At 46.4% G+C, this 21,130-nt stretch overlaps 1 protein-coding gene across 7 annotated transcripts in view; it reads left to right on the top strand.

Annotated features, from left to right (window-relative positions):
- TLR5 (toll like receptor 5) overlaps positions 1–20,924 on the top strand; it is a 37,397-nt gene extending 16,473 nt beyond the window's left edge. For 4 of the 7 annotated variants that reach the window (XM_021677307.2, XM_021677306.2, XM_064383544.1 and 1 more), the window contains 2 exons: positions 2,338–2,501; positions 18,146–20,924. In XM_021677307.2, the coding sequence (XP_021532982.2) occupies positions 18,150–20,720 (2,571 nt within the window). In that variant the 5' untranslated portion in view covers positions 2,338–2,501; positions 18,146–18,149 and the 3' untranslated portion in view covers positions 20,721–20,924. Of the gene's footprint in view, positions 1–2,337; positions 2,502–14,594; positions 18,052–18,145 lie in introns of those variants that run through there. The other 3 variants (XM_012459743.2, XM_012459741.2, XM_012459742.2) reach the window with 2 other exon arrangements.
- The last annotated feature ends 206 nt before the right edge of the window (positions 20,925–21,130 follow it).

Here is a 21,130-nt window from a genome sequence, read left to right as displayed (position 1 = left end):
TAGTCCCTGATCACCAACCCCACCCCAACTGTTTCCGATTTACATCACAATCCAAATGATTTTTGCAGCGCTTAGCAGCTAGTCTGTGTCATTACTTCCAGGGATGCTATATTGGACTTCCCAACTCTCATCTGCTCCAGCTCCCTGACCTTACAGTTGCCCAGCTTTCCTGGCAATTGACTTTGCCCATCAATACACAGGATTTAGCTGAGTAGCATCCAGAGAGGATGTCGGAGCCTCAGATGTTAATTTTCTAATTGAGAATATTGGCGCTGTCTGAACCTGGAGACAGTTAAGGATGTTCACTTTCTGGGCGAGCTAGCTTTTCCCAAGGATTTTAAATGTTATGCTAGTTGTTCATTTTTTAATAATCACTCAGACAAAATTATTTCTTTCAATCAAATGCTTTAAAATTGTGTGCTAAAGAGTTATAATGCGCAGACAACTGGAAAGCCATTCTGAACCTAAACCATGTGGGTTTTCAACATAACTATTTTCAGACTATCAGCGCCGTTGCTTGCTGCTGTTTTTGTTGTTTTGTGGTGCTGGGAACCACCACCTACAGACAGTAAAGAAAACAGGAAGCTTTCAGGTAATTTCTCACTCATGCTAAAGAAACAAAATCACCCCAGTGCCTGGAGAATTTCCTTTCCCTCTCTCACTTTCCCCTTCAGTGGCTTCTAAAGGGAAAGCGTTTCTGGTGAGGTGTCGTTGCGTAAACGATGGCTGCCTACTTCAGCAAGCAGGAGCTGCTGGAGTATTAAGCACGGGTAACTGGATCTTCTGGTTTGGGCACTGGAGGGTCCTTGGAAGCCAGAAGCAGGCTGTTACTGCGGGGGGTGGGGGCGCTGGGGAGGTAGAAACTATTATTGCTGCGATTTTATAGGCAGTAAACTGATGCTCAGAGAGGTTCAGCACTTGCCCAAGCTCACACACCTACTAAACTGTGGAGCTAGGATTTGAATCCAGCTACAAATTTAGTTGTCATTGTAATGTCTAAAAGCACTCTACTGCGCAAGCAATAGGAACTTCCCAGCGGAGCTTGCAGCTCCTCCCCGCCCCGCTGGGTTCTCGCCCCGCGGCTCTCCGGGCTCCTCCCCTCGGTCCCCGCCCCTTGTGCGCCCCCTGCTGGTCTCCAGGGAAAGCGCCCCTCCTGAAACCAGAGAAGTCCACCCAAGCTGTCCTGTTTCCTTAGCTCCTAGGAAAGCGATATGACCCGTCCATCCCCCTTCCTCAAAGCCTCACATGAATTTTCTTTGAGGTACTCTCTGATGCTTCACCCTTAAGCGCTGAGAAAAATTCCGGGGCGGGGGGGATGCGGTGAGTGTATTAATATAGCCCCTTCTTAAAACCGATCATGCAGCATCGTGGTCATGCCTCACCCTGGGAGAATGAGGCAGCTCACGTGGGCATGGGGGTAGTGAGCAGGGAGACGAATTACAGGCTCTTAGGTCCTCACTGCTGACAGTGTGGTCAGTGGACCAGCAGCAGCAGCAGCAGCATCACCTGAGAGCTCGTTGGAAATGCAGACTCTCAGGTCCCAAAGCCCCAACCCTGATGAATCAGAATCACCGTTTCAAGGAGGTCTCGGGGAGTTTCAGGTTCTGAGCTCGCTTTGAGGCACTGTGGATGTTTTGCAGCATATTCAATTTTGATTTTGTTTAAAGGTCACAGTGACAACTAAGTTTGAAGCTGGATTCAAATTCGAGCTCCACAATGTAATAAATGTGAGATTTTAGGCAAGTGCTTAACCTCTCTGAGTTAATCATCTATAAAATAATGAAAAGCACTGTAAGTCAACTCTTCAATTTCAGGACATCGTTCATCCGAAATCTGAAATCCAGTAACTTTGCACTGTCTTCTAACACAGCCATAATTTATCTAGAGGTACTGCTTAGAAATGTCTCACTCTGATGGTGACCTTAGTTCTATTTGTCCCTAGAGATCCACAAGATCTTTTGTCTGGAAGTTTTCTTCTTACTGGATAATAGGGACAGTGGAATTGTCCTCATCCTTGTGCTCGAGTCCTTGGAAACCAAATGACCCCAGAAATGTCATGAAAGAGATCTTTAGGTCCCAGAGGAATTGAATGGCTTAGACGTCGACTTTCTGAACAAGAGGCTGGGCCAGAGATTTCTCAAGATCCCTCCAGCCTTGGTGTTCTATACACCTTGATTTACAAAATGGTCTTGATCTTTTCCAATTAAAATTCTGTTTAGTAGAGATACACAGCAAGATTTCAATTCTTCCACAAGAAAACTGTTGTACAGCACAGAAAAATATCTGTGTAATATTTTTTGTTTCTTCTTCTTAATTAGTTTTTTTATTCTCCCTTAGGAAAACAAAAAGCTCTTTCTCCCGACTTACCAAAAACTAAAATACTGACTACTATCACTGTGATGAGATTCCTAGTCTCAGGAACTGAAGTCTTTAAACAACCAGGGGACCCTCTGCCCCTAGAATAAGAACATATTAGAAGTCCCTTCTGCTAGCACAAGGAGGTAGGTGCTTCTGGTAAAAAAGTATCATGTGTGTGTCTGTCTGTCTCTGTATATGGTACATACATATACAAATATATACATATTTGTACATATATATGTACATATGTACAAATATACATACACATATATGTGTATTTGAGATAGGGTCTCTCTCTGTTGCCCAGGCTGGAATACAGCAGTGTGATCATAGTTCACTGCAGCCTTGAACTCCTAGGCTCAAGGGATCCTCTTGCCTCAGACTCCTAAATGGCTTGAACTACAGGTATATACCAGTATGCCTGGCTAATTTTTCTATTTTTTGTAAACACAAGGTCTCAGTATGTGGCCCAAGAAGGTGTTGAATTCCTGAGCTCAAGCAATTCACCTGCCTCTGCCTCCCAAAGTTCTGGGATTACAGGCGTGAGCCACCATGCCTAGTCATATCTTCAAAATATTAATGGGGAAAAAATTGCTGGGGTACTTAAGTTGTGTCAAGTTCTACAGGGGGATCGAGACCAGCCTGGGCAACATGATGAAACCCTGTCTCTACTAAAATACAAAAAATCAGCCAGGCATGGTGGCGTGCACCTGTAGTCCCAGCTACTGGGGAGGCTCAGGCAGGAGAATTTCTTGAACCCAGGAGGCAGGAGGTTGCAGTGAGCTGAGATCGTGCCACTGCACTCCAGCCTGGGTGACAGAGCAAGACTCCATCTCCAAAAAAAAAAAAAAAAAAAAAAAAAATGAGTGCCTGCCCCTCCAGACTTACAATCTAGTGGAAAAGGCATAATTTAATAAAAATGCCATGATGGAGATGTACCCAGAACACCAAGTGAGGGAGTTAAAGAGTGCATGTAGGCCAGGTGCAGTGGCTTACACCTGTAATCCCAGCACTTTGGGAGGCCAAGGCACATAAATCGCTGGATCCCAGGAGTTCGAGACTAGCCTGGGCAACATGGTGAAACCCTTTCTGTACCACACACACACACAAACAAAAATTAGTTGGGCATGGCATGGTGGTGCAAGCCAGTAGTCCCAATTACTTGGTAAGCTGAGGTGGGAGGATCACTTGAGCCCAGGGGGTCATGGCTGCAATAAGCCCTGATCGCACCACTGTACTCCAACCTGGGCAACAGAGCGAGACTTTGCCTCAAAACAAAAAGAAACCAGTGCATGGAGAACTGTGAGGACTGTCTCATGGAAGAAATGGCCTCTGAGGTGGCCTTTGACAGGTGAGTTGGAATGGAATGAGTAGATGAGACATGCACGAGTATTCCAAGTCCCCAGACCAGCCAAAGCCGAGAGATCAGGTCAGGGGCAGATTCTGAGAATGGCAAGTTAGATCTCCAGTGATGAGATGCAGTGTAGACACAGCCAGGAAGGCAGAGTGGCTGGAGTCTCCCTCTCTGTGAAATGAGAGGGTTCAAGCGCTGAGGGCCTCTCTAGTCAGCCATTCCAGAATTCACTTAGGGTCTGTGGTAGGGACCCTGAGGTCATAAGAGTTTGAGTGATATGGACATGAGGAGCCAGTGTAGACTTCTGATCAGAGCCATGCCCTAGGAAGCCCCCTCAGATAGCAAGTGAGGGATGAGTGTCAGGGTCGGGCTTACTCTGGGAGACCAGCGAGGTGGTCTCTTCTACATCTAGAGAGGAGGCAGTGGAGCCTCGCAGCTGAGCAGTGGCTGCAGAATTGGAAGAAGGGGAATGGATGCTGGAGGCATCCTGATGTGAAATTCACAGAACTGGCTGCCAGTTCTGTGATGCCCTGCTTGAGGATTCTTCCAGCTGGGAATTAAAAAACCAGTATGACCTCACCCTGCTGGTTAGATTTAAAGGATATATACACTAAAGACAGAAACAAATATCCATGAGCAAAGATGAATATGAGGCAGTGTCTGAGCAGTGAGAAGGGTCTCAGAAACGCTGTAGCCCTAAATGCTTGGAACTTGGGGGAGATGCTACAAATATGCAAACTGGTTTTTCAGCTCTGTTCAGATCAGGAAGAAGGAAGCAACAAACTCATTCTCAGAAGCAGATAGTACAGTGGTATAATACTAGCAGATAACCACTCCGTGGCAGGAGAGAAGAGATGACCCAGGTAGGAGAGGAAGAAGCAAGCAGGTGACGTGGGGCTGTTCTGAATCTGCCTAAGTCCTTCTCAGACCAGCCCGTCCAAGCAACCCAGAGAACTCTGCACCTGGCAGCCTTTTCTGCAGGGCCACGAAGAGGAAGGCAGGCATCAGGCAGGATGTGAGCAAATTCATCCATTTGGCAGATATTTGCCAACCTACATTCTAGGTGCTGGCAATATGGTGAACCAGAGAGAACCAAACAATACCTGGCCTCCAGAACGAAATTCTGATTCACAAAATAGGCCACAGGTGGGCTTTTAAACCACAAACCAGTGAGCTTGACAGCAACTGTGCACCAATTTCTAGAAGAGATTTAGTAGGTGATCTGCAGCTCTGTAGAACCATCCGGGGATCCCTGTCTGGCAGCCTGTGTTTCTGAATGGCAAGTCACAGAGGACTCAGCTTGTTTCCAACCTGGCAGGGTTACCCTTTTCTAGAAACTCTAGGAATTTGGCAGGGCATTTGACAGTCTCTCAGGGTATCCCCAACCCCCACCCATTGCTAATCGAACAAAGACTGCACATAAAAGTACACCATAAAAGGGAAATTTAGGCTACACTTAATAGACGTGCTTTGTATTATGGAATCATAAAGACCTAGAGAGGCAAACAGACCTAATGAGACCACCGAGCATCAGTAAATAAATCAACCATTCTGCAGTGCACAGAAACCTCATGTGCTGGTTCTCTGAGCCCTCTTTAGAGAACAGTAGTCAGTTGTCAGACTTTTACCCCGCTGTGTTAATCCCCGATGTTAATGACTGTTGCTGCTCAGGCGTGTGATGGGTCTGAGGAGAAACGTGGGTAGGAGCTCGCTTTCCATTTTGCTCGCATGAACGGACTGCCTGTTCCTGGCGGTGGAGTGCATTTTGCACTCATGTTTGTACAAGTGAGCTGCCCTCCCTCTCTGACCGCGTTAGCCTGAGTGTGAGCTGCCTGGCGCCCAATCACACCTGCCTGACCCCAGCTTTCCCTCCCAGTGGTGCTGCTGGGTGCTGCCGCCCCCACCCCGGACTACGGCAGAGCCCTCGTCGCGGGCGCCGCTCCTGACACGGTGTCCCGCCGCGCGGGTGACCGGTAGAGGGCAGCAGCGCGCTCCGGGTCGGGAGCTGGGCCTTCGTCATCCAGAAACCCACTGCAGGTCCGCTGCGGAGAGGGCCGGGGCCAGATGGGCTAGAGGCGAGGGCAACCCGGTGCAGGGGTGGGATCACTCTGCAAGAGGAAGAGAAAGAGGAGACGTGGAGAAGTCGCGCTGAGCACACAGCGTATTGGACTCTGCACATTGGTCTGGGCCCCAATGTGCCGGGCGCGTGGTTTCTGCGAGTGGAGCCCAGACGTCAGGTGTAGCCGTGCAGGAGGCTGGCAGATGGGCTAGAAGAGCAAGGAGGCACCGCAGTTGGAGGTGTCGAGAGAGGGTTTGAAGAGAAAGCCCGGAGGGCCTGGAGTGGTGAGGAGGCATGAGGAGGCTGACATCATGAAAGGCAGGCACGGCTTCAGGGCACTCTTAAGGGCATCAGAGAATGGTGCCGAGAAGTGAGCGCGCACGACAGCTGGAGGGGGCGGTCGTGGGGAGAGTCGGAGAGAAGGCCCTCCTGTCAACGGTAGAGGGACATGACTGCAAGTTGTCCACGTTCTTGGTTTTGAACAAAGAATTGGACAAACCGCCCAGCAAAGCAAAGAGTGAAGGAACAAAAGAACAAAACCAGTGATTTATTGAAAATGAAAGTACACTCCGCATTGTTGGGGCGGAACCTGGCAGCGGCTCAAGGGCCCAGACATAGAATCTTCTTGGGTACAAATACCCCCTAGCGGTTTCCTATTGGCCACTTCATGCTCACCTTATGTGAATGAAGTGGTAGCCTGCAATCAGGCTGATTGGTTGCAGAAAGCAGCCGACCAGAGGCTGAACTGAAGTTACAAAGGCTGCGCTCCTGTGCAAATATCTGATTGGTTGCAAAAAGCAAATATCTAATTGCTTGCAAAAGGCAACCAATCAGAAGCTAGGAGAAAGTTACAAAGTTATATTTCAATGCAAATGAAGACTCGGACGGCAATCAGTCTCATTGGTTGTGGACAGCAGCCATTCAGAGGCTGGAGTGAAGTGGCAAAGTTGCAAAGGAAGACACCTGCAATCAGTCTGATTAGTTGTAAACAGCCAATTTCCCATCTACTGTGCAGAAAAGGTCAAAGGGAGTAGCCTTTGGTCCTTTTGTTACTTAGGCGTGGTAAGTTAGCGTTTTCCTTTCTATTTAGTTCTAGGAAGTCAGCGTGAAACAGCCTTAGGTTCCCTGCCTCCACACCCTTTTCTCTTGCCTCACTCCCACATCGTTCCATTGTCAGGAATAACTGACTCTGGGGGTAAGGTGGACCTCCAGGTGAAGATGAAGGTAGAAAGGGAGGAGAGGCTAATCTGCCACTAGGACCCAGGGCCAAAGCCCTTTGTGATTGAGGGGAAGTGACCATAGATCAGCAGATGATGACTGGGAGATGGGCTGGAGCAGGACCGCGGCCCCGAACAACACATCAGCCATGCCCAGAGATGCCAGGTTTAGAGGTTAACATACAGTACACAAAGCTGCATGACCTTAAGTTACTTAATTTCTCCAGCTTCAGTTTCCTCATCCATAAAATGGTACGTAAAGTCATGGTATCCAGTAATAGTACCTACAAAAGACTGAGAGGATGAGGGAAGGGAGGGAGCTCCCAGCTGTGTGCGGAGGAGCGTACAGGCGAGGGTAACCCACCATATGGTATTATAGGGATTGGTGGCTATTTCTGTCCTCGCTCCAGTCTCTAGCCTTGTGGTTCTCAGGCATGGGTATGCATCAGAATGACCCAGATGCATTAAAAAAACGCTGCCAGGCCCCAGCCCCCAGAGCTTCTGATTCAGTGGGGCTGAGGTAAGGCCCAGTAATTTGCATTGCTCTCTAAGCCCAGGTGCTGCTGCTGCTCCTGCTGCTGGTTCTGGGACTGCACTGTGGGCACCACGGCTCTGGAGTCTCTACAGCCCCAGCAGGGACTCTTGTTGAGGAATGACGGGCACACAGTGGGAACCAGGCCTAGGACGAATAACTCTAAGACAAACAAATTTCCAGATACAGCGCAAGAAGAGGTAGTGCTGAATGAAAAAGCGATCACTCCAGCAGAGCCTTAAAGTCATAGTGGTTTATGTGGGAAGTTAGAATTGCACCTGGGGAGCAAGTGCTGAGGTTAATGGCAGTGCAATCCCGCATCTGTTTTATTGGAACTATTGTCAGAGGCAGAATGCTGGGCTGGAGGGGTGGCTCTAGCAATGTTTTGAACTTGACAATGCCCATTTGTTGGGCGTGGTTCCAGTGGGATGCTGTATTGTGCATCTAGAGAACGTATTTGTCCTGGAAGAGTTCACTTTGTCCACTGCCCTCGAGCCTTTATCCAAGGCTAAACCCGCATTCGTACTCACATTTGGAATTGGTCCAGGATTTTTAAACCTGTGTGAATTTGGAGAAACTCTCCCAGACACCCATTTGGAAATGAATTCGTGTTTTTCTCAGACAGTGAGTCCTCCATGCTTGCTGTTCCAATGGCCCTCCAGGTTTGGGCCCCGCACCTGCCAGGAGAAGTGTTTCTTCTGTAGCTTCCACCTAACCACAGCCAGCCCAAGCCCCGCTCAGAACCCAGGCCTGCCAGCAAGCCTGTAACTGGTGTTAGCTGTTAGGTATCAAGCATTAACTTGGCACAGGAGCAGCCCTGGCTCAGCTGGAGGCATCCACAGTATGTGGGTGCCCCAGGAGCAGAGGCACCCCCGAAATGCAGGCTGTGTTTGCTGCAGAGATACCATGGCCCATAATTCCCCAAGTGAAGGTGAGCAGCTCTGCTGTCCAGGCAATTAAGTCAAGAAAGAGAACCGGCCCAGCTAATGGCTGGGATTAAAGCTAAATGAATTCAGCTCAAATGAAAGGGATACTGACCCTTCTCCCTCTGGCCTCATTATCTTAATTAACAGTGCTTGGCAGGAGTATTGAGGCCTGCATTGATTGTGCTGTTTCTGTTTTTCCCCCTCAAAGCCCTAGATACAAGTTAAATCAGCCTTAATAATGAAAACCCAATACTCAACAGCCCTCAGATTTTCTTACCAGCCCTTCTTCCTCTAAGAGAATCACCTGTTTTCTGAGTTGGAGGGGATCCATTAGGCCAACACTTCTCAAAGCATGACCTGAGACCACTAGCATCAAAGTAACTGGGATACGGCTCTAACGTGCACTTTCCAGGCCTCAGAGTCCTGTAGAACTGGAATATTGGTAAGTCAGATTTGGGCATTTGTAGTGAGTTTTTTGGGTTTAATTTAATGTTTTAAATTGTGGTAACATAGACATAAAATATATACCTCATATAAGTGGATTCATACAATACTTGTTCTTTTGTAACTGGCGTTCAGAGTTCATCCATCTTGTACCATGTATCAGAATTCCATTCTTTTTTAAGGCTGAAAAATATCCCATTATAAAGACAACAAATTTTGTTCATTTATTCATTCATTGGTGGACATTTGGGTTGTTTCCACCCTTTGGCTATAGTGATACTATTATGAATATTGGTGTGCAAATATCTGTTGAGTTTCTGCTTTCAATTCTTTTGGGTATACACCCAGAAGCGGAATTGCTGGGTCATGCGGCAGTTAGTTCTATGTTGCATTTTTTGAGTCAGTACTGTTTTTAAGCAGCCCATGTGGTTCTAAGGTGCAGTCAGGGTTGCAGCTAGAAGACCAGGTGATCAGACTGTCTGCTGGTGGAATCACCTGAAGACTCTGAACAACCTCGGATGCCCAAGCCACACCCCACACCAACTGAATCAGCTTTTCTCAGATGGGACCCAGACACTTGTATTTTTTAAAGGTCCCCTGGTGATTCCAGTGTGTGGCCAAGGTTGAGAACCATTAGTTCCCATTGGTGATTCTCAAATTTGAGTGTGTATAAAATTCACACAATGGCTAAGGATGCAGATTCCTGAGAGAGCATCCCCCGCCACCCGCAAACCCAAGAGGCTCATTTAATGCATCTGTGGTCAGCCTGGGCTTCCTGGGTCCGAAGACTTCCCAGGTGATTCTAATGTGTAGCCAAGGCTGAGAGCTACTAATCTTGTTTAGTCTTTCAATGAAACATGAGAACACTGAGTCTGTGAGCGGTGACACACTCTGCCCAGGTCCCTGAGCTCATTAGGGCCTGAGTCTGCACTCATGCCCAGGGCTGATTTTCAAGACAGTCCCACGGGTTCTCCATACTCTGCCTCACAGGTGCAGGGGGTAGAATCGTATATAGAACCTGCATCTTTTCTATTCTTAATTTGAACTGTAATCCTTGAATTAGAGTATAGTCGATGCTGCTGTAAGGCTTGTGTTGGAATGTAAATTTGTTTCTAACATGATTGATGTTTTAGGGAACAATATTAACGTGTTAGGGAAATTATTGATATGCTAGAGAATAATATTAACATATTCAAGAATGTGAATTTCACATTTGCTTATGTGCAATTTCTTGCATGTAAAGGCAGAAAACTGCACCCAGCTGAGCCAAGCCACAAAAGAATACGCAAAATACACCTCCAATGTTAGTTGGCTACCTCATTCTCCATGTGTGATTTGAGCCACATGCACCCACATCTGTTGCTGTAACTTCCCCTCTGATATCAAATAACCCTTCTTCCCCCATTCACAGTAACTCACTGGCCGGGCGCAGTGGCTCATGCCTGTAATCCCAGCAATTTAGGAGGCTGAGGCGGGTGGATCACCTGAGGTCAGAAGTTTGAGTCTAGCTTGGGCAACATGGTGAAACACCACCTCTACTAAAAATACAAAATTGGCCAGGCATGGTGGTGCACACCTGTAATCCCAGCTACTCAGGAGGCTGAGGCAGGAGAATCACTTGAACCTGGGAGGCGGAGGCTGCAGTGAGCTGGATTGCATTCCATTCTGGGTGCCAGATCTAGACTTCATCTCAAAAAATAAAAATAAAATAACTCACAAGCCACAGAGCTTCAAATGCCCACTTCCACAAGCGAACTGCAGGTCGTTTTCAAAGTCAAGTGCTATATTTATTGTAGTACTTATTATGCATTTCTTAAGCATTTAACTTGGCTAAAACTGTGCTACCATAAGCGGGGGGCTCCAATCCTTTTTTTTTTTTTTTTAGACGGAGTCTTGCTCTTGTCACCCAGGCTGGAGTGTAATGGCACGATTTTGGGTCACTGCAACCTCCGCCTCTTGGGTTCAAGCGATTCTCCCACCTCAGCCTCCCGAGTAGCTGGGATTACAGGCGTCTGCCACCGCACCCAGCTTATTTTTATATTTGTAGTAGAGACAGGGTTTCACCATGTTGTCCAGGCTGGTCTCGAACTCCTGACCTCAGGTGATCCACCCGCCTCGGACTCCCAAAGTGCTTGGGATTACAGGCATGAGCCACCACACCCGGCCCAATCCTTTCTTTATATGCCACTGAAAAGTTTTCCAGTGTGAAACAGTCCAGCTCCATTTTTCCCATGAGCCCTGTGGTTTTTATTGTGTGATTTTGCATAGTGCAATTACTTGTAAAAAGGAATGTGTGTGTCACCTGATGGAAGAACTAATTGTAGAAGTAATTCTACACATTGCTTTTTACATCCTTTTAACAATGGTTGAGAAGCGCACTGCCCCCTTGAGAAATTGTTTCTGTCCCTCCCTTTCCTCCCTCTATAACCACTAGACGGCGCACTCCTCCGTTGGGGTCGGGCTCTGTTCTCTGCGCCTTTGCAGTGGCAACCTCAACCGCGTGGACCCCGTTCTTGCACTCTCGTCTCACTGAGGTTTGATCGGGTCTGGAACAACTTCACAGTCTGGTTCTCCTCTTTAGATTAGATTTCCCCAATCCCAGTGCTCATTCAAGATTTACTTCCGCCCATTTTAGCTCTGGCGCCCGTTCGGATGGCACTTCCTCCCATGCTCTCTGCAGGGGCTGCTTCTCTGCACACCTCTGTTCACCAGCTCACCTGGTTCCTCTGCTCACTTGTCCTGCCATTTAACTCACAGAGATCTACTTCAGAGACAAAAATGTCATTATTTCATGCCTTCCTGTACTTCATAAAGAAATTGGTCTGCGTGCTGTCTTTGTAATATAACATAAGCCCAGATAATGTTCTTTCACATCCATTTGTTCAGCTTACTTTCATTTTAGCTTCCCTATTATAGACTTGAAAATTCAGTATCTCGGAACATACTTTGTTTGGGGCTGTCTTTCACTCATCTTTACCACAAATTCAAGGTCACGCCACCTAGTTTGGTGGCATATGTTGGAAACCAGCACTGAGTCATCCATAAAAACAGATAATTTAGGCCAGGCGTAATCCTCGTGCCTGCAATCCCAGCAATTTGGGAGGCCCAGGCGAGTGGATCACCTGAGGTCGAGAGTTCAAGACCAGCCTGACCAACATGGAGAAACCTTGTCTCTACTAAAAATACAAAATTAGCCGGACGTGGTGGCACATGCCTGTAATCCCAGCTACTCAGGAGGCTGGGGCAGGAGAATCACTTGAACCCGGGAGGCGGAGGTTGCATTGAGCCAAGATCGAGCCACTGCACTCCAGCCTGGACAACAAGAGCTAAACTCTGTCTCAAAAAAAAAGAATTTAAACTAAAATAACTGTTCTTCGGAGCTGGCATTCTCACTCCCATGTCTTCAGGGATTTCTCCGGTTTCATGAGATGAGAATTTCTTTCTAATGTTTGGATAAAATAGCAGCTGCAAAATCGTCAGCAACTTGGGGTCCAAGTTTGTTCTTTCCTGTAAATACTGCTTGTTCAATATTGGAACATATTTCTTACAGTCACTTAAAATCCTTGTTTCTAAAATCAAAATTTTGATTATCTTTTCTTCTCAAATAGAAATCAGCAAACTATGGTCTGTGTTTAGACTGCAAAACCTAAAATATTTACCCTCTGGCGCTTTAGAGAAAATGCTTTCCAACCCCTGTTCTGGAACCTAAAGTGTGATTGTTTAACAGAAACTAAGGGTCCTTGATGTGACATGGAGATGGACAGGCCCCGGGAAGTCAGCGAATCTTCTGAAACTGGGTTCAAAATTTGGTTTGTGTTGCAAATGCGCATTTTTGTAGGAAAAAGAACCAAAGCTATCATCAGAGTCTCAAAGGAGTCCAAGACTTCAAAAGGTTTAAAAACATGTTGTCTACTTATGGGCAGTGTGACTGAGTGCAAGAACCCACCATGACATCCTCAGGCGTGAGCAATGAGGCCCATGTGCTTACATGCCCTGTAGGGCACTCCAGAATCCACTTCTTACTATAAAATGTGGAAAAGACTTTGTGAAACCCAATACAAATACGGTCTTTCCATTACCATTTATTTTCCTCCTTGGGTGGCAAGGCCTGATTCCCCCCACCCCACTGTTCTTGTCTCATCTGAAGTACCTCTTCAGACTCTTCACCCCAGGAACCACTGAGTCAGGGCTCAGGCTTCCAACCACACACCCTTATCTCTATCTTCCAGGATTACATCAGCTTCTAGAATCACAGCCTTACAATTACATGCCAGGAACACTGGAGCTGGATTTAGGGCCCATTGCAGTAACTGCCTGTCATCTCGTCTTGTGATATCTGTCCCTCTTTTCATAGATGCCACTCTGCCCTTTTTCGGTTGGTTTATCATCATGATGGGTATTTGATATTATTGGACGCTGTGGGATGTCAGTGATGAATGTGTAATTGAGGATGGCAGAGACAGAGCAGAGAACCTCCCATGGCACCTGTGAAAGCCTGTCCCGAACTTTGCAGGTAGAAGGGATGGCGTTTGCCTTTAGGAGTTTCTTCTGAACTGTAACACCCACGTCTTGCCTGATTGGTTTCTGTTTTCTTTCAATAATTCTTCATTTTATCTATTGAGATCACTTTGAACTTTTATCTCGTTTTCCAAAATGCAGCCTCCTGCCTGAGTGAGTCATGTATAAACACAAGGTCATTAGCTCCGAGGCCCACTCAAAGCCGCAAGAAATTCATTGAAACAGAAAGTGGCTACTTTTTTGGCATTACTCAATCTTATCACCTACAAAAGAAACGAACACTTGCCAGGCACATGCCTGTAATCCCAGCACTTTGGGAGGCAGAGGTGGGCTGATTGCTTGAGCCCAGGAGTTCTAGACCAGTCTGGGCAATGTGGCAAACCCTGTCTCTATAAAAAAAAATTACAAAAATTAGCTGGCATGGTGGCATCCAACTGTGGTCACAGTTACTCAGGAGGCTGGGGTGGGAGGATTACTTGAGCCTGGGAAATTGAGGCTGCAGTGAGCTATAATCGTACCACTGCACTCCAGCCTGGACAGCAGAGTGAGACCCTGTCTCAAACAAAGCAAAACAATCACAAACTATGTCGGTGGAAAGAATACATAGGATTCGCAGGATTCCTGGCTTTAGTCATCAGAGTCCCTGTCATGAATGTGGAAAAAGACCTGAAATCTCCACCTCTCCGCCCTGCAGCCCTGGCAGACCCAGGCCTCTGTTTTATACCAAAATATTTGAAATGCCCCCTTTATTATTTTGAAATGGCATTCATAGATGTAACATAATCCACCTACATGCATAATTTTATGGACATCAATATAATATCCTAACTGGGATATAAAAAAGAAATAAGAGAGAAGTAATTTGTAATGAGTTGGTACATGTCTCAATATGTGAATGCTTGTGTGCAACTAGAAGATGACATGAGCTAAACACTCACGCTTACTTATAAAGGATATGCTTGGATTTAAGAAAAGTAAGATAATATTCAAGTGACATTTCTTAAACTTTTTTTTTTTCCAAGGCAGGGTCCTGCTCTGTTGCTCAGGCTGGAGTGCAGTGGCACAAACACAGCTCACTGCAGCCTCAAACTCCCACCTCAGCCTCCCGAGTAGCTGGGAGTACAGGTATGCACCACCATGCCCAGCTAATTTTTTGCATTGTTTAGTAGATACGGGTTTTTGCCATGTTGCCCGGGCTGGTCTTAAACTTCTGGGATCAAGTGATCTACCTGCCTTGGCCTCCCAAAGTGCTGGGATTACAGGAGTGAACCTCCACACCCTGCCTCTTCTCAAACATTTTTATTACACTTGACATTTTGAAATGAGGAGTAAGTAAGTTGCTCACACTGTAGGACCTTGGAGTTGGCTGCTCCTCTCCCTCAAACATTGGGCCTCTCCACAGCCCTTCCTTCCTTCCTTCCTTCAGGTCCCTGCCCTAATCTCATCACATCAGAGACACCTTTCCTGACTCCTCTGTATAAACAGCAGCCACTGTGCCAGCCCTGGCAGCCCTACCTCCTTTTTCCACTTTACTTTCCTGCATTGCATTTACCTCCACCTGCCACCTATTTCCTCTTTTGTTGTCTGTCACCTCTTCTGTCCACCAGAATGTAAGCTCCATGAGGGTGGGTTTGGTCTATTTGTTCACAGCTGTATCTCCAGCTTTTAAAACAGTGCCCGAGGCTTGGTGTGCTGGCTCACACCTGTAATCCCAGCACTTTGGGAGGCTGAGGCCGGCGGATCACCTGAGGTCAGGAGTTTGACACCACCCTGGCCAACATGGTTGTAAGGTATATTGCCGAGTTAAAATGAGGAAACTGAGGCCAGTGTGAGAAAATGAGAATCCAATTTATTCAGCTCCCGGGCAAGGTTCTGTGGTCCGGGAAGGGGCCAGAGAAGTCACACTGGGCTTCTCAGGGTGTGGGGTTTTATAGGGAGTGGAGGTAATTGATTGGTCTTTAGGGAAACAAAGAGCAGACAGTTTCATTGGTAAGGAGGATTGATTGATTATTAGGGAAACAAAGAGAAGACAGTTTCATTGGTGAGTTTCATTGGTGAGGGGAAGTCAAGGTGCTGATGGGGCGAGCTGCCATTGGTTGCCAGGCGGGACTACTGGTGGGCTGACCGGCTGGGGAGGTCAATGTTAAGCTGCCGTTGGACAAATCTTTGGTGGACTTTTTAAATTTTGAAGGGGTCGAGTGAGGAATGCAGGAGTGGGTGTGTGGAGCCTGCATAGAGAGACCAGATAGGAGTGGGTGTGGGGAGCCAGCATAGAGAGGCCAGCATGGGGAGAGATAAGTGTGTCAGCATGGAGAGGCTGGCACAGGGAGAGATAAGTGTGTCCATTTAACTCCCGGTGAGGCAGCCGGCCTTACAATGGTGAAACCCCATCTCTACTAAAAACACAGAAATTAGCCGGGCATGATAGCACACACCTCTAATCCCAGCTTCTCAGAAGGCTGAGGTGAGAGGATCATTTGAACCCAGGAGGCAGAGGTTGCAGTGAGCTGAGATAGCACCACTGCACTCCAGCCGGGGTGACAGAATGAGACCCTGTCTCAAATAAATTAATAATAAATAAAACACATAATACATGCTCAGCACATGCTTTTTGAATGAGTTATTGAGGAAAAATCTTTCAAGATAATGTGGACAGTCAACAGAGCTGAATCGTGCAAGTCCTTGTAGGATTTTATTCCAAGTACAGCGGGAAGGAAGGGCAGGGCCCTGTACAAAGGGGAGTGATATAAACCAGATTATGTTTTTAAAAGAACTTGCTGGCTGCTGTTTGGAAAATGAAAGCGAGACCAGAAATAAGAGAGCCAGTGAGGAGTCTCCAGTGTGGCCCACACAAAGACATGGCGGCGGCTTACAGTAGGGCAGTGGGTCGGCTTGGGAGGTGGCACCCATGGGACTTGCGGATGGATTGGACATGGGGGGATGTTTAAAAGAATGAGGGTGACTCTGCTGTGTTGTCACCCTGAGCCTCTGGATGGATATGGTGAAGCCATTTACTGAGATAGGGGAGAAAAGAGTGGTGATATCCATTCTCACCAAGTTTTTCCTAACAATTATTAGATGCCTGAGTTTGATACTTTGAGTCCACCCAGGCATCGATGCCTACTTTTGATTTGCTATAGCTTGTGTGCCACGGCCTCACAGTTTCTGTGGAACCCCACCACACATCAGCCCCAACACAAAGCACGACCTCGTCAGAGCTAGCCCACCTCCAGCACCGTGACTGCTCCAGGCTTAATCTCCGGTAGTGACGGTGTCTCATGGGATTCTTGCTCTTTATAAACCATTGCCTTCTTCCTATTACTTTCATTTATTTTTCCTCTCATTCTCCTGCCCTCTGAGCCATGTAACTCTTCCTTTACCTTCCAACAGAGGCCTTTTGTTACATTTAGAGCAAATTGAATGCATTGCAGATACCAAAGATGGAGGTGCTATGCAAATATTGGACACCAAGCTCTCTGTGGGTGGGGTCCTTGCATGTTTTCTCCTCATAGCACCCACCACAATACTTGGAACATAAGCCAGACACATTTATTGATCACCATTTCTGTTGCACCTGTGAAGAAAACACTCAACCCAGACGGATGGTCAGCTCCCCCACAACTTAAGCAAGTGGGCCGGCCTCTGTTTATTGTACACTCACACAGTCAATCACACAGCTGCCAGGTGAGCACTAGGTACTTATCACACTTTAATTAAACTGACCACATCTGACTCTTTCTGGGGACGGCAGAAAGGACCCCATTTCTGCATGATGGGATGGGCTGTGCGTGGAGTAAGATTGGATAAATGGAGACGGGCCACTAGCCTAGACAAGTTAAGGGAGAAATTCAGTGAATTTATTTTCCACTCATCAGCGGAGCCTTCTGTGGGCTAGGAAGGAGGCGCCTGGCTGAAGTGAAGCAACATTGTGTCTCTTCCTGCTGTTTTCTCCAACTTCCTTCAGCAAATCATAAATGAATAAACGAATTAATGAACAAACATAGAGTTATTATAGGGATTAAGTGAAGGCAGCGTGTGGTGGCTCATGCCTGTAATCCCAGCACATTGGGAGGCTGAGATGGGAGGATTGCTTGAGCCCAGGAGTTCAAGACCAGCCTGGGCAACGAAGTGAGACCCCCATCTCTGTTTTTTAATTTTAATTTAGAATAATAAAAATTTTTAAAGATTAAATGAAATGTTTATTAAGTACCTAGAATAGTGCCTAGTGTATAGAAAATTCAACATAACTGTTTGATAGAGAAAGACCAAGAATAGGACAGGCATGGTGGCTCACACCTGTAATCCCAGCACTTCGGTAGATTGAGGCGTGTAGGTCACTTGAACCCACGAGTTGGAGACCAGCTTGGGCAACATGGTGAAACCCCATTTCTACTAAAAATACAAAAATTAGCTGGGCATGGTGGCATATGCCTGTAGTTCCAGCTTATCAGGAGGCTGAGATGGGAGGATGGCTTGAACCCAAGAGGCAGAGGTGGCAGTGAGCTGTGATCATACCCCTGCACTCCAGCCTGGGTGGCAGAGTGAGACCTTGTCTCAGAAAAACAGAGTAAGAATAGCTTTGTCTGTATCTGCCAGCAGCCATGTTTGTGGAGTCAGAGGAACAAAGGGGTTGAAGGGAGCAGGTACATCATGGAGAATACCCCTAAGATCTAAAGACCCCGCTGCAATACCTCAAGCTTAGATGCCTGTGTTTTCATTCTCCCTTCTTCTCCGTAGGATCATGGGAGACCACCTGGACCTTCTCCTAAGAGTGGTGCTTGTGGCCAGTCCTGTGTTTGGAATTCCTTCCTGCTCCTTTGATGGTCAGATAGCCTTATATCGTTTCTGCAACCTCACCCAGGTGCCCCAGGTCCTCAACACCACTGAGAGGCTCCTGCTGAGCTTCAACTATATCAGGACAGTCACTGCTTCATCCTTCCCCTTCCTGGAGCAGCTGCAGCTGCTGGAGCTCGGGAGCCAGTACACCCCCTTGACCATTGACAAGGAGGCCTTCAGAAACCTGCCCAACCTTAGAATCTTGGACCTGGGAGATAGTCAGATAAACTTCTTGCACCCAGATGCTTTTCAGGGACTGTTCCATCTGTTTGAACTTAGACTGTTTTTCTGTGGTCTCTCCGATGCTATATTAAAAGATGGTTATTTCAGAAATTTAAAGTCTTTAACTCGCTTGGATCTATCCAAAAATCAGATTCGTAGCCTTTACCTTCATCCTTCATTTGGGGAGTTGAATTCCTTAAAGTCCATAGATTTTTCCTCTAACCAAATATTCCTTGTATGTGAACATGAGCTCAAGCCCCTCCAAGGGAAAACGCTCTCCTTTCTTAGCCTCGCGACTAATAACTTGTACAGCAGAGTCTCAGTGGACTGGGGAAAATGTATGAACCCATTCAGAAACATGGTGCTGGAGACTCTAGATGTTTCTGGAAATGGCTGGACAGTGGACATCACAGGAAACTTCAGCAATGCCATCAGCGGAAGTCAGGCCTTCTCTCTGACTCTTGCCCACCACATCATGGGTGCTGCATTTGGCTTCCATAACATCAAAGATCCTGACCAGAATACATTTGTTGGCCTGGCCAGATGTTCCGTGAGACGCCTGGATCTTTCACATGGGTTTATCTTCTCCCTGAACTCCCGAGTCTTTGAGAGACTCAGGGATTTGAAGGTTCTGAACCTTGCCTACAACAAGATAAATAAGATTGCAGATGAAGCATTTTATGGACTTGACAACCTCCAAGTTCTCAATTTGTCATATAACCTTATAGGGGAACTTTACAATTTGAATTTCTATGGATTACCTAAGATAACCAACATTGATTTGCAAAAGAATCACATTGGAATAATTCAGGACCAAACATTCAAATTCCTGGAAAAATTACAGACCTTGGATCTCCGAGACAATGCTCTGACAACCATTTATTTTATTCCAAGCATACCTAATATCTTCCTGGGTGGCAATAAACTAGCAACTTTGCCAAAGATCAACCTTACAGCCAACTTCATCCACTTATCAGAAAACAGGCTAGAAAATCTAGATATTCTCTACTTTCTCCTACAGGTACCTCATCTCCAGATTCTCATTTTAAATCAAAACCGCTTATCCTCTTGTAATGGAGGTCAAACCCCTTCAGAGAATCCCAGATTAGAACAGCTTTTCCTTGGAGAAAATATGTTGCAACTTGCCTGGGAAACTGAGCTCTGTTGGGATGTTTTTGAGGGACTTTCTCATCTTCAAGTTCTGTATTTGAATAATAACTATCTTAATTTCCTTCCACCAGGAATATTTAGCCATCTGACTGCATTAAGATGCCTAAGCCTCAACTCCAACAGGCTGACGGTTCTTTCTCACAACGATTTACCTGCTAATTTAGAGATCCTGGACATATCCAGAAACCAGCTCCTAGCTCCCGATCCTTATTTATTTGTATCACTTAGTATCTTGGATATAACTCATAACAAGTTCATTTGTGAATGTGAACTTAGCGCTTTTATCAATTGGCTTAATCATACCAATGTCACTATAGTTGGACCTCCTGTGGACATATATTGCGTGTACCCTGATTCGTTCTCTGGGGTTTCCCTCTTCTCTCTTTCCACGGAAGACTGTGATGAAGAGGAAATCTTAAAGTCCCTAAAGCTCTCCCTTTTCGTCGGATGCACTGTCACTCTGACTCTGTTCCTCATGGCCAGCCTCATCGTCGCCAAGTTCCGGGGCGTTTGTTTTATCTGTTATAAGACGGCCCAGAAACTGGTATTCAAGGACCATCCCCAGGGACCCGATACATACAAATATGATGCCTATTTGTGCTTCAGCAGCAAAGACTTCGAGTGGGTGCAGAATGCTTTGCTCAAACACCTGGACACTCAATACAGTGACCAAAACAGATTTAACCTGTGCTTTGAAGAAAGAGACTTTGTCCCAGGAGAAAACCATATTGCCAACATCCAGGATGCCATCTGGAACAGCAGAAAGATTGTTTGTCTTGTGAGCAGACACTTCCTTAGAGATGGCTGGTGCCTTGAAGCCTTCAGCTATGCCCAGGGCAGGTGCTTATCTGACCTTAATGGTGCTCTCATCATGGTGGTGGTGGGGTCCTTGTCCCAGTACCAGTTGATGAAACATCAGTCCATCAGAGGCTTTGTACAGAAACAGCAGTACTTGAGGTGGCCTGAGGATCTCCAGGATATTGACTGGTTTCTTCATAAACTCTCTCAACAGATACTAAAGAAAGAAAAAGAAAAGAAGAAAGACAATAACATTCCGTTGCAAACTGTGGCAACCATCTCCTAATCAAAGGAGCAATTTCCAACTTACCTCAAGCCACAAATAACTCTTCGCTTTGTATTTGCACCAAGTTACCATTTTGGGGTCTTCTCCAGAGGATTTTGTTGCTACTATGAAAACAACATAAATCTCTCGATTTTCATATCAATACAATGTTCCGTCTCACTAACTTCCAAATGGAAAATAATAGATCTAGAAAATTGCAACTGCCCTTAGAGGTTCCCAGTCTTCACTGATTTTCTTTCAGATCCAATAATACTGTTCTGTCGTGCTGTGTTAATTATGGAATGTATCCTAATCATGGGAAGGGCACCTTGGGAGACGTTGCAGGTGGCTGATGTGCTTTTTCTAGTATTCTCCTCAAGAATGGGATGGTCAATAATTCTGGGTTCTCTGTGTTCTGCAAAACAACATTA

Source organism: Aotus nancymaae, unplaced genomic scaffold (genome assembly GCF_030222135.1).
Source record: "Aotus nancymaae isolate 86718 unplaced genomic scaffold, 86718_ANA_hifiasm-v0.15.2.pri h1tg000032l_0, whole genome shotgun sequence".
Classification (NCBI taxonomy): domain Eukaryota; kingdom Metazoa; phylum Chordata; class Mammalia; order Primates; family Aotidae; genus Aotus; species Aotus nancymaae.
The sequence above is the reverse complement of the archived record's forward strand: the minus strand, read 5'-3'. Positions and strand labels throughout refer to the sequence as shown.